This window comes from Mustela lutreola, chromosome 16 (assembly GCF_030435805.1).
Source record: "Mustela lutreola isolate mMusLut2 chromosome 16, mMusLut2.pri, whole genome shotgun sequence".
Lineage (NCBI taxonomy): Eukaryota > Metazoa > Chordata > Mammalia > Carnivora > Mustelidae > Mustela > Mustela lutreola.
Window position 1 is genome coordinate 42608711 of NC_081305.1, and position 12342 is coordinate 42621052.

A 12342-nucleotide genomic window follows, 5' to 3' on the forward strand; every position below is an offset into this window, starting at 1 on the left:
CAGCTCTGATTTCTCCTCAGGACCTTAGTTTCTTCATCTGCCAAATGGGAAGAGACTACTGTTAAGACTGATTAAGCATATGAGTTTAATTCAGAAGGTTATGTGATATTCATTCTACTCCTTGCTTAGCCACAGACCAGCTCTGTGGGATGAGATGAGTGTCTTCAGCTCTGTGAGCCTTGGTTGTCAGCTCCACTGGGTGTTGTCACCATTCCTAACCCTGAAATGGCTATGAGGATTTCCCAGGACCACATGTGCCACACTCTGCACCCTGTAGCAGTATATACCAAGAGTTAGGAGTTTAGGCTCTGGAGTCAGGCTGCAACAGGCCTTGTTCAAATTCCAGCTCTGACAATTAGCCCTGGTGAGGTCTCAGAGAAATCAATTTCTTCTCCCAACCTCAATTCATTTATCTGTGAAGTGAGAATAATATCAATAAATGTCCAATAGAGCTTGTTATAAGAGTTCCATACATGTAAAGCACTTAAAACTGGCTTGGTTCAGTGTAAGTGGCAAAGATATTAGGACAATTTTTAAAATATCCTTTCCTAGAATGCAAATGCATTTGCCCCAAAGTTTGAGGACTTGAAAACATGCACGTAGTGAAGCCTTCAGGATCAGATTCAAGTCCAAACCAAAAACCAAAAACCGGGCACCTGGGTGGCTCGGTTGGTTGAGCAACTGCCTTCAGCTCAGGTCACAGTCCCGGAGTCTCGGGATCGAGTCCCGCATCGGGCTCCCAGCTCCATGGGGAGTCTGCTTCTCCCTCTGACCTTCTCGCCTCTCATGCTCTCTCTCGCTGTCTCTCTCTCAAGTAAATAAATAAAATCTTAAAAAAAAAAAAACAAAAAAACAAAAGCCAAACCAACCAAACAAAAACCCAAACAAACAAACAAAAACCAAAATATCCACCTTCATTTGTAGTTGAGAAACCAGGGCCACGTGATGACATCAAGCCCCACCCCACATCTACAAGATCAACCCTACTTAACCACAGTGTAGCTCGAATGCCGGACTCTCACCAGAACAAGGTCAGAATCCCAGCAACACCCATGCTCGCCCTGCGACGTGAGCCAAGTGAGACTCAGAAGTTAACCAGCAGAGTAATCAGCTCCCTCGCAGGGTTATTTAGCAGACGTCGATGAGATGACGCACACAACACGGCACCCAGAAAGGGTTCAGCGATCGGGGGCTGTTGTTACTATTGCTACAGCACCTGTCTTCTCCAGCTTTTTTAGGGGGTTACTCCCACCCGCCACTCGCCTTAGTCGGTCTCCGTCCTGACTTCTGGCAGCAGCTACTATCCCAGCCCCTCCTCAGGAGGGTCCTCCTGCGCCCTTCCTTCGTCCCCAGCTCCTCAGCTAGCTGCGGGGAGGTGGGCGCCAGACAACATTCCACCAAGCACAGGGACTGAAATCCAACTGCCGCCTGAAACCGTTGGACTGGGCTCCCGCCTCCTGGTCCTCTAATCAATCAAAAGAAAAGAAGCAAGCCCCTAGACCAATCAGAAGTGGAAGCGGTCGAGCAATGCCCGCCTCCTTAAAGCGCCCTAGCTCCTCATTGGATGTGTCCGAGCGCGGACCCAAAGCTAAGCCACTTAGAAGAGAGTGGGGCCAGCCAATCAGCAGTGCAACCGCAGCCGGGCGGGTGGAACCGGAGAGGCAGTATCAGCTCACAGACTCGCGCGTGCGAGCTCGCCGCCTGTCAACGCCAAAACCCTGCATGGACAGAAAGCCAGCTGGCTAAGCTCTTAGCCCTGGCCAATTAATGGCGGGGCAGAGCAATGGATCATTCTCTCTGCGGTGTGGTATGTGTGTGTGAGAAGGGAGACGGCTAGTACGTGAAGTGCGCAGTTAACCATGGCTCAGGCAAGGAGCATTTGAAGCGCGATCATCTAGACCAATCACAGGTCAAGGCAGTACCCCTTCTAATGCTTTCCTTGTCCCCCCCCCTTACTTCCGGTGAGGCATGGTGCGTTCTGCAACCAATCAGTGGTGGGCAGGGCAAGAGGCGGGAAAGGGAAGCTGCCTACAGGCACCCGAAGCCTGGCAGGCCCTTGAGGGCCTCCCAACCATCAGAGACACACACTTCATAGACTGTCAGGGGTTGAGAGAGATGTGAAAAGCTTTGCAACGAGGGCTAAGCAGGGTGGCAAGACAGAAGCAGGAAGCGGTGGTATCCCGAGCCCTTGCAGAGGAAGCTTCCAAGACTGTTGAGGCGAAGGAGGTTCAGGGCCCAGTGCTTTCACAGAGAGGGTGACACAGCCACTCAGCAGGGGAGGGGGGCGAGCTGGAGGGTAACGGCTCAGTGTTAGAGACCGGACCCAAGTCCACGGACCAATCAGGCTCCACCGCCCTGCCACACCTCAGAGTTAGCGGAGTGGGTGGGAGCTCCGCAGCCAATCAGGGGTGGGCGCGAGGCGGGAGCGAGCAAGTGGAGCTATCCTAGGTGCCTCCTAGAATGTTGAGCATGCTCAGCAGGAAGCGGCCAGCGCTGCAGCCAATCAGCGTCCGCCTCGGAATCCAGGCGCGACAGGCAAGCTGTGCACGCGCCCAGGCCTCGAGCTCCGGGCCTCGCGACACTCGCCACTTTATAACGGCCACTCGTGCTTGTGCCGCCCTCAGTGTATGTGAGACTGTGGGAAGAGGAACAGGGTTCAAGTGGGTGAGTGCCGTGGTTTTTCTTACACTTTTTAAGGCTTGGGACTGGTCCAGGCCAACCTGGGGTATGAGGGCTTGAGTGGTTGTTGTGAGGGTTGCGGGCTTTACTACGTGGGGACTCCCTTTGCCCTGGTGAGGCTGGCAATGGGACCTCCCGGGCACCTTTGGAGGCCAGGCCAACATGTCCTGAGTTGGTCCATGGTCCCTGAGGCTAACTTGACTTGGAAGTCGTATTTGGGGGGCTGTTGGGAGGCCCTCGGAGCTCTGCATGGCATCACTGGCCCTGAGGTATGGCCTCTGAACTGTGGGACGTTGTCTGAGGGCTCTGGACTGAGTCTGAATCTGGCGACTGGAAAGAGAGGCCTGGCGACTCTCCAGAGGTTATTGGGAGTCACTGGGCCAAAGATGAAACTTGTGTGACTTGAGAGATTTTCTGGGGTCTTAGGATCCAGCTTGGGCTGAGAGTGAGAGTTGCCAAGGTTGAAAGCCCAATGGGAAGTTGTCGATGGCCATTGCATCCAGGCTGTGCTAAGAACATGTGGCCGCAAGGCTTTTGGGAGGGGTTGCTGGACTCCAGGTTGAGGCACAGATTTTCCAGTATTGGGTCCAGGTTAGACAGCCTGACCAAGAGGTTAGACCCAAGGTCTTCAGGAGGTTCTTGAGGAGGGAGTTTCTGAATCTCAGAGGTTGTTTGCCCTCCACGGAATATTACTGCTGTGTGACTCTAGAAAAAAACAGGATTGGTTCATGTTAGGCCTTTGGGTCCACTCTCTCCCAAACTCTGATCATTCCGAAAAGGTATCAGGCAGTGAGAATAGGGCCAGATGCATAGGGAAGATGGACGTTCTATTGGAGCACAGGAAGAGGTGTGTGAGATATCCTGCTCCTTAAGAAATCACCCAGGTTGTCTTTACAGAAAATTTTTCATTCTTATTGGACAGGGTGTTGATATCTAATTTCACTCGGCTGTTCAAATTATACATGGTATTAGAGCTTTCAGAGTGCTTTCATGTACGCCCAGAGTTCTTAAACCTTGGATGGGGGATACAAGGGAGTGGTCTATGAGTAGATTAAAAGGGTTTTTGAGCTCTTGGAAATCACAAGAAAAACTGTATGCATGTTGTTTGGAGGGGAGCATGCAAAGCAGCCGCAAGGATAAACAAGGAGTATTTAACCTGTCCAGGGACTGGCTTCAGTCTGTGAATCCCTTATCATTCACATATACAATGGTATGAGTATCTATAATTTTCTGGTGTAAAGAGTTGATTCTGTGGCTTAAAATGTTTAAAAGGATGGTAATCCCCTTAACCATGACATTAAGAACCACTGGAATTAAGCAGGTTCCTGTATTACCTGTGGGGCCTAGGCCAGACTAGAAATGAAGATTCCCCTTTTCTTCCCACACCTGGTGTTGGCACACATTTCAAGACATATTAGCCTGCATGTCTGAGCTCAGTATACCTGCCCTTCACACAAAATCAAGGCCTGGAGTGTGTACATCGGTGATACAGTTAATCCTCCTGAGTATAGACCTGGGGTTAAGGGCTGTGTAGGTCCTGGAAATGGGCCATTTAGGAGAGGAAGTCCAGGGTTCTAAGCTCCCAAAGCACAGCCTAGAACTGGGGGAAACATGTTCCAGGTGGGCCTTTCCTAGATGCCCTTGGATCCTTGACCCAAGGTGGGAGGACACAGCCAGAGGGGGTCAGAGTAGGTTTCATGCAATACTGGCATTCAGTACTGGTCTTGAAAACAGCCCCACTGAGCAAACTGAGGATCTCAGAAGAGTTAGCCCCATATTAGGGCTGGAGAAAAAGGCCACCTACAGAGAAGATGCAGTGGAACCTAAACTTTCTTTTTAAACTTCGAGTCTAGTTCTTTTTCCACTTGATCCACAAAAGATATGTTAGGATAAGGTTTCTATGACCTAGGTACAGTTCACATAGCTATGATTACACTGGTTCTTGAGTTATATGAAACATAGATTTAAGGGAAGAAAGAAACTAATTTACTTCGCGTTGTCTCTTCTCTGGTATGTGTTGGATGTACTTAACTAGAAAGAGTGGGCATTTGAAAGTTTATGTAAGATTTGGATAATTGGCCTTCATCTGCATAAAATACTGTGGGGGAATTTAACCACCTTAATTTGAAGAAAGAGATGTGTTCCTGGAAAAAGGGAAAGTTCATATAATTTTTCTAAATTGAATCTTGTTTAACTTGGCTTTGGAATACTTAGTATTTAAAATAAGTGCGATAAAGGGAAATATTTTTCATAAAACAAATAATCATGTCTCCAATTGGCCTATTCTGATGGTTTAGTTTTAATTATATTTAAAGAGAATCCATACTTGTATTGCTGTGTTGATTTTTTTTTTTTTTTAAGATTTTATTTATTTACTTGAGAGAGAGACAGTGAGAGAGAGCATGAATGAGGAGAAGGTCAGAGAGAGAAGCAGACTCCCCATGGAGCTGGGAGCCCGATGCGGGACTCGATCCCGGGACTCCAGGATCATGACCTGAGCCGAAGGCAGTCGTCCAACCAACTGAGCCACCCAGGCGCCCTGTGTTGATATTTTTATATCAAGCCGGGCTGTACCTACAGGGGCATATGAAGTAGCATGCCTATCATTTCTATTGAAGGTCATGACTATCAATTAGAATTTATTATTGAATTAGAATTAGAATTTCTTATTGAAGGTCATGCCTATCAACTAGAATTTTAAAATAGCAGACTTTAAACTTTAATTAATAATATAAGTATTGGGGGGCACCTGGGTGGCTCAGTGGTTTAAGCCTCTGCCTTCGGCTCAGGTCATGATCCCAGGGTCCTGGGATCGAGCCCCACATTGGGCTCTCTGCTCTGCAGGGAGCCTGCTTCCTCCTCTCTCTCTGCTTGCCTCTCTGCCTACTTGTGATCTCTGTCAGATAAATAAAAAAAATAATAATAATAATATAAGTATTGGGACTGAGAGGCAAAAATCATACCTTTTTCTCCCCACATACGTCCTTCCGGTTATGTCTCACCTAATCTCTCCTACCCACTCTACCCTATCCCAGGATGGGGTTTGTGTCCCAGAACCAATGGTTTCCTGGGTCCACCCCAGGAGACAACTGTAGGGGATTCCTACAGAGTCAGCCTGGGAAGTAGAAGGTGGACAAGGTTTTTGAGATTGTGATGGGAGACTTTTTAAGAATAGAGTTATCACTTTCCCTACCCTTCCAAGTCAAAGTACTATTTGCTCGTGCTTCTGCTGTCACTGCTCAATGCAAGATGGTTTGGGCTGTGTAGTCAAGAACATAGGGAGAGAGAAGGGCCTAGAGTGGCACCAGCCTGAGGGCTGAGGCTAGAGGTCCCTGGAGATACCTCTAAGGGGTGGTCTTTAAAAGGATATCCTTAAGTGGGGTAGACACCAGGTAGGAGGCAAAATGGGGTTTCCCATTCTTGGGGGCTTTTGTTCACTGAATGGGGAGTCCCCTTGCCCTTCTCCTCCGTATTAGGTTTCCTGAAAGCCTGCTGACACTCCCTGTCAACTATACTTGGCTTATAGAGGATGCTGCCCTTTGAGGACAATCTCTAACATTCTTGATCATCAATGAGCAAATCCTACCAGTGGGGGAGCTGAGTCACAGGCTCCCTACATGAAGTAGGGTTGTGAGGCAAGGCCACTGGGTGATGCTGTAATCTTCCAGACCCCTGTACCTTTTCTTCTGCACTTGGGGTTTCTCTCTCATGGTTTTCCCCCACTTATTCCATATCTCCAGGGCTGTATTACTGTGTTGAAGAACGTTTTTCTCTGTACACCTACATATCAGGAATTGGTGCTTTTATATGTCCAGGCCAAGTGTCTTTTATATGGGTGTTTAATGAGTCCCTGGGTGTGGTGGTATGAGGAGTTAGAAAGCTCAGAAATGGAAAATATTTAACGTTCAGAGTAGCACATGAATACAACCTGTCCATTTGCATTTTCCCTTTCGCTCTGAGTCATCTTCCCCTCTCCCCCCACCCTATGATTGCCCCTCCACCAGCCCCACCCACTGGCACACCCTGTCTGATCTAGGAAGGGTTAACATCTGCATATACCCAAGCTAGAATGAGAGGTAGATGGGGAAGGCATGTTAGGTCTGGAGGGAGAAAGCAGAAGGCTGTCTGAACATTTTGGGGTCCTGGAGCCAAAGGGAGAAACAAGAGTTTAGGGACATATTATTTGGGTCTAGGAGGGGACTAGGATCTAAGGGAGAAAAAGCCTAGGGTGAACCAGACTTTGTCAGGTCACCAGAGTAGCCTACCAATGCCTAATTTGTTTATCTTCCAGTTACTTATTGGGCATATATGATATACCAGGCACATATCACAAATGATTTCTCTACGTTTGTTGAATGAATTAAAAAGCCATAGGATGAGGGATAACAGAATAATAAAAAACAGAAAAAGAAATTTGAGTCTCTCAGACCTCATCCTTTCCCCAGGTTAACGAGTACTAAAGTGTGAAAACAGGGGAAATCTCCTGAGAGCTTGACCCTTTTGACAGGAAGTGAAAGAAACCCCAGAGTTCTGATTTCAGAGAAATGTCATTTGTCATCAACCCAAGAAAAGGGAGTTTTCTCTTCGAGGACCACCGCGGGCCCTTCCTGGGGTTGCCCCCTTCAGAAGTTGATGGGAGAATCTGAGTCACTTGTACATTCAGTCCCCAGTGGTGGCCCAGATGACAGGGTCATTTCCACAGAGCAGTCAGGCTTCCTAGTACTAAAAGTCAGGGAGAGGAAGGACAGGCATGCTTTTGGCTCTCTTTCACTCTCTCCTTGGAATCCCGATGTTTCAGTCCTTTTTACTTCTGAAGTAGTAGAAACAGCTTCTAGCTGCTAGAGCTGACAGTTCTCAGAACTAATCCTATTTGAATGATGCTATTGTACTGACAAACCACTTTCACATTCATCATGTCATTTCATCTTCACCCTCACCTCCAAATGAGATAAGCAAAGGTTATCCCTATTTCATGGATGAGGTAACTGAGGCTTAGAGAGGTGACTTGCCTAACGTGACTCAATTAGTAAACAGCAGAGATGAGACTCGAATGTGGGTCTAATTATTCCAAGGTTCTTGCTGCGAGATGAAATTTTTAAAAAAAGATTTTTATTTATTTATTTGAGAGAGCAGGCAGAGAGTGCAAGACAGCACATGAGAAGGGGAGGGGGCAGAGGGAGAGGGAAAAGCAGACTCCTGGTTGATCATGGAGCTTGATGCGTCGTGGAGCTCTATCTCAGGACCCTGAGATGACGATCTGAGCTGAAGGTGGATGCTTAACTGACTGAGCCACCCAGGCACCCCATGATTTTTATTCTTTTAAAGTAATCTCTACACCCAGCATGGGGCTCGAACCTACAACCCCAAGATCAAGAGTTGCATGCTCTACAAACAAAGCCAGGCACCCCTTCACATGAACTTCTTTGACTCTAGAAGTTCACAAATGAAATACGGAGACAAGGGAGGAAGAATGTCTTGAATCTGGAAGTAGAGGAGGTGGTCTTTCTTAGAGGGGTAAAGCAGAGCCAGGGGTATAAAGCCACACCCCCTTGGGGGGACTGTGGCAGACTGATACTTGGGACACCCAATGGAAGACTGTGAGGTCAGGGGCGGGGCTAGCTCCAGGGGGGCCCCAGGAGCCCCAACAGCAGTTCAGAGCATGCGGTGTCCAGGAGGAAGCTACAACTGGTAAGTGGTTGCTTCTCCCCAGCTGAGACTTTCCTCTCACTACACCCTGCTTTTTGTCCCCTTCCTACCAACCTGTAGCCTTCTCCCTGAGGTGTCCAAGTAGTAATCCTCCCCACAAGGGTCCTTACTCATGGTGACTCCACATTAAGGAATATGCCTACCAGGCACTGAGACACTTAGATCTGTCTCTTAGTATCTGGGTTCCCAGTTCTCTTCTTAAAAGTCAGTGTGGTAGTTTTGATATGTGATGAATTTCTGCCTTATTGGATCTTTCTACTCGTTGCTTTGGGCTTATAAAAAACAAAATTAAACCAACTCCTTATCCTAAAATCTGGAATCCCCCTATACAGATCCCATTTTCCTTTCTCATGCTTCTTCATAGGTCAAAACTTTCTCCAAAATCTCTCTCCATCCTTGATCAGAACCTTCTCTTCTGTGGCTTCTGCTCTCTCAACCCACTGGATGGGGCTCTCTTCTCGGTCCTTCTCTGAGGACATGTTCTAGAAGTTTCAGCCGTAGGGGGATAATCAATTGATGCTGCCTTGCAGCAATGACCTCAGTCTTACTGTCCTTTCTGCCTCTCAAGACTACTCAGCTCCATGTGATGGGGTGAAGGTGGGGTTGGGGGGTCACACTAGCTTTCAAAACTCTCCCGTGAAGCTGTGTCTTGCTCCATCCCTAACTGCCAGGGCTGACTGGGTCTTACGGTGATTTCTTTGTCTGGAAAGAAGAAAGCCTGGCCTGCTCCAAGGTCTTTCCTTGTAGAAGGGCTTAGAGTAGCAGAAGTATCGGCATCTGCTCTTTTTTAAGTAGAGACTGTCAACTGGCAGGGCCCATATATACTAGCCTTAAACCCACTATTTGATATAGTCACTAACTGCTTGGTCCTTACTCTTTAAGTCCTGAATATGGTCTAATTTCTATTCTCCTGCCAACCCCCTCCTCACCCCTACCCTGTGGTCCATTATGATTCTGGATAAGCTCAGGTCCTCTCTTGGGTTAGTTTATTTGTTCCATTCAGGGCACAAAGAGCTCTGAACCAGCAACTCACTCTTTCTCCCCTCACCTCCACAGGCTTGAGAATATGCTGTTCCTCTTTCCTCTTTCCACCATGGACCCCACACTGTGGCCTTTCTTTCAGGTCCTCTGAGACTGGTACCCAGGCAAGGCACAATGCCCCTGTTCCCGACGACAAGACTGCTTAGCCCCTATGGCTCTGATCGGCTGGTACGGCTAGCAGCCAGGCTCCGACCAGCACTGTGTGATACCTTGATCACTGTGGGAAGCCAAGAATTCCCTGCCCACAGCCTGGTCTTGGCAGGTGTGAGCCAGCAGCTGGGCCGCAGGGGCCACTGGGCTCTGATGAAAGGCATCAGCCCTTCCACCTTTGCCCAGCTTCTGTACTTTGTTTATGGGGAGAGTGTAGAACTACAGCCTGGGGAACTCGGACCCCTTGAGGAAGCGGCCAGAGCCTTGGGGGTACAGTCTCTGGAAGAGGCATGCAAGAAGGCTCGACGGGACAGGGCTAGAGAACTGGGTCCAGGGCTCAAGGAACATCAGGAGGAGCCAGAAAAACCCACAAAGGACTCTGAGAGAGGACTGGAGGGACATGGAGAGCAGAGACCAGAGACATTTGTTAGAGCTGGTTGGAGAGAACAAGAGGCACTGTATGAGCAAAGGCCACCAAAAGACAGCTCTGAGAGAGCAGAGGCAATGAAGGAGGGTGCGGGGAAGCAGAGGAGATCAAAGGAAAAACTTAAGCAATCGCCTAATGGCCATGCGGGAACAAATGGGAAGGAAGACGGGATTATGTGGGTAACAGAGAGTCCAGGGGGCTCTGAGGAAGGTCTGCGGGAGTTCTCTTGCCCCCTTCCCCCACCAGGTTCCCTCCAAACAAGCGTCATTCCTAGGCCCTGGTGGGCTGAGGCCCCTTGGTTGGGGGAGGGCCAGCCCGCCCTGTGGAGCATCCTGCTGTTGCCACCCAGATATGGCACTCCCTTCTCCCATAGCACCCCCATCACTGGAGCCTGGCAGGAGGTCTGGCCTCAGGACCAGAGGTGAGTGAAGAGCCTAATGGAAGACCTCCCTGGCTGGGAGGGAGTGGCTCAGGATAGGCAGCAGTGATGGGTAGAAAGGCACCACATCTCTTATCTGTACTGTACATTTCCTGAGCTGGTGATAGGACAAGAAGCTTCCACCACAGGGGAATTCAAAGCCCAGACCCTAAGGAGGACTCATGACATCTCCCTCTTCAGGAAGGGCCTGGCCAGGATCCCAGGTTTTGCCAAGGCTAACTCTTCCCCACCCCATCCCCAGGATCCCATTGTCCCTGAACCCTGAGAAAGGTCTCTGGAACCAGAACCAGTTGGCCAACTCCAGTCATGCCGCAGGTAAGCCCTGAAGTACCCTGTACAAATGCTGTAACATGGTCTCTCTCTCCTTAGGCTGGGACTCCAGGAGTCCAGCCTGAGGAGAGCACCTCCTTCACTCTGCTCCCTCCAGGTTTCCTCCCCCAGGGCCCCACAAAGCTCAGCCCTGGGGAGATGAAAGAGTCTGATCAGAGGCACACAGGTGAGTAGGGTGAGGGCGATTTTACCTCAGCCCCACTGTAGTTCCCAAAGTCTTTTCTGGGAGTACCAGTGGTCCAGCTCTGGGATTTCCAGCCCTGCTTCCTTTGCCTTCTCTAACCCCACAGGTGAACTTGCAACTTGTGTGGGTCATGTGAGTAGAGCAGGCCCAGCTCACCAACAACCTCCCCCACCCCCACCTGCTCGGTCTCGGCCCTATTCTTGTTCTGTCTGTGGAAAAAGGTTCTCACTCAAGCATCAGATGGAGACGCACTACCGAGTCCACACAGGTATGGGCTCCCCACCCAGTGCAATTATCTGCTCCCTTCCAAACTCTGGTCTGTCTGCTCCTAAGTCCTCTGTGTGCTTGACTCCCAACACAGTTCCTTTGCTCAATCGCCCAGATCAACCCCTACACCAGCCTTCATCCACTTCTTTCTTTACCGGCCTCCCCCTCCACCTGCCCTAGGAGAGAAGCCCTTCTCCTGTAGCCTCTGCCCCCAGCGCTCCCGGGACTTCTCAGCCATGACCAAGCACCTGCGGACGCATGGGGCCGCACCATACCGCTGCCCTCTGTGCCAGGCCGGCTGCCCCAGCCTGGCCTCCATGCAGGCGCACATGCGCGGCCACTCGCCCAGCCAGCTCCCACCTGGATGGACCATTCGCTCCACCTTCCTCTACTCCTCTTCTTCGAGGCCGTCCCGGGCCTCGACCTCTCCCTGTAGGTCCCCTTCCTCAACCACCTGATGGGGTTGGTAGCTTCTTTGGCTTCAGCTGACAATACAATTAAAGAATGAAAGACGGGCCGACGGGCTGGCTAGGTTTCTGACCCAGCACCACAGCTATTGGCAGCCTAGAAAATCCGGCTCCAAGAAGCGCCGCAGAAAAGGCGCTGCAAGCCTTCTTCCAGATGCCCGCGGGCCCCAGAAGCCTGGGCCAGCGAGCCCGTGTGGGGTGCGGGCAATGAAGTTTGCACGAGTGAAAACTGTGCGGGGACTAGCGATTCCATCATCAAAATAAAGAGTTTCCTGTGCCCTCCTTTCAGGACCAGAAGCGGAGTCCAGACTTTATAGTCTGTGAGCTGGGGAGAGGGAAGGAAGGGCAGCCTTGCCCCTTGTCCTGTGGCGGCCCCTGCTGGCGGTGCTTCCACTGTTCAGCGCGGGGGGCCACCTTCATCTCCAGTTGTCCCTGTTCTCCCTCAGAGGTAGCGGCCCGCGAGGGCCACGAAGTCCAGGCTGACTTAGCAGGAAGCCCTGTTGGCGGAGGCTGTGAGGAACCAAGTTATTAGCCCCTTTCACAGCAAACAACGGTGCGCAGAATATGAGTCTGGGACCCCCAGCCCAGGGCTCCAGGAACGCGTGCTCCACCCTCCTCCTTTCCTTGAGCTTTCTGCCACCCTCCTCCTCTC

The 12342-nt window shown here is 50.2% G+C and overlaps 1 protein-coding gene across 4 annotated transcripts; it reads left to right on the forward strand.

Moving 5' to 3' along the window:
- Positions 1–1636: 1636 nt before the first annotated feature.
- ZBTB32 (zinc finger and BTB domain containing 32) lies at positions 1637–11987 on the forward strand. 4 transcript variants are annotated; one of them, XM_059153291.1, is made up of 6 exons: positions 6103–8367; positions 9509–10424; positions 10684–10757; positions 10870–10938; positions 11063–11224; positions 11404–11987. In XM_059153291.1, exons 2-6 carry the CDS (start codon positions 9541–9543, stop codon positions 11679–11681), a joined length of 1467 nt encoding a protein of 488 aa, XP_059009274.1. In that variant the 5' UTR covers positions 6103–8367; positions 9509–9540; the 3' UTR covers positions 11682–11987. The 4 variants fall into 4 exon arrangements, with proteins under 4 accessions (XP_059009275.1, XP_059009277.1, XP_059009276.1 ...); XM_059153292.1 differs by lacking the exons at positions 6103–8367; positions 9509–10424 and adding an exon at positions 1637–1807; XM_059153294.1 differs by lacking the exons at positions 6103–8367; positions 9509–10424 and adding an exon at positions 1809–1909.
- The last annotated feature ends 355 nt before the right edge of the window (positions 11988–12342 follow it).

Bases quoted from the DNA above. Each gene is read 5' to 3' on its own strand.
- ZBTB32 (XM_059153291.1), top strand. From the start codon at position 9,541: ATGCCCCTGTTCCCGACGACAAGACTGCTTAGCCCCTATGGCTCTGAT. The intron at 10,425-10,683 runs GTGAGTGAAGAG...CCCCATCCCCAG, and splicing joins GTCTGGCCTCAGGACCAGAG to GATCCCATTGTCCCTGAACC. The intron at 10,939-11,062 runs GTGAGTAGGGTG...CTAACCCCACAG, and splicing joins GTCTGATCAGAGGCACACAG to GTGAACTTGCAACTTGTGTG.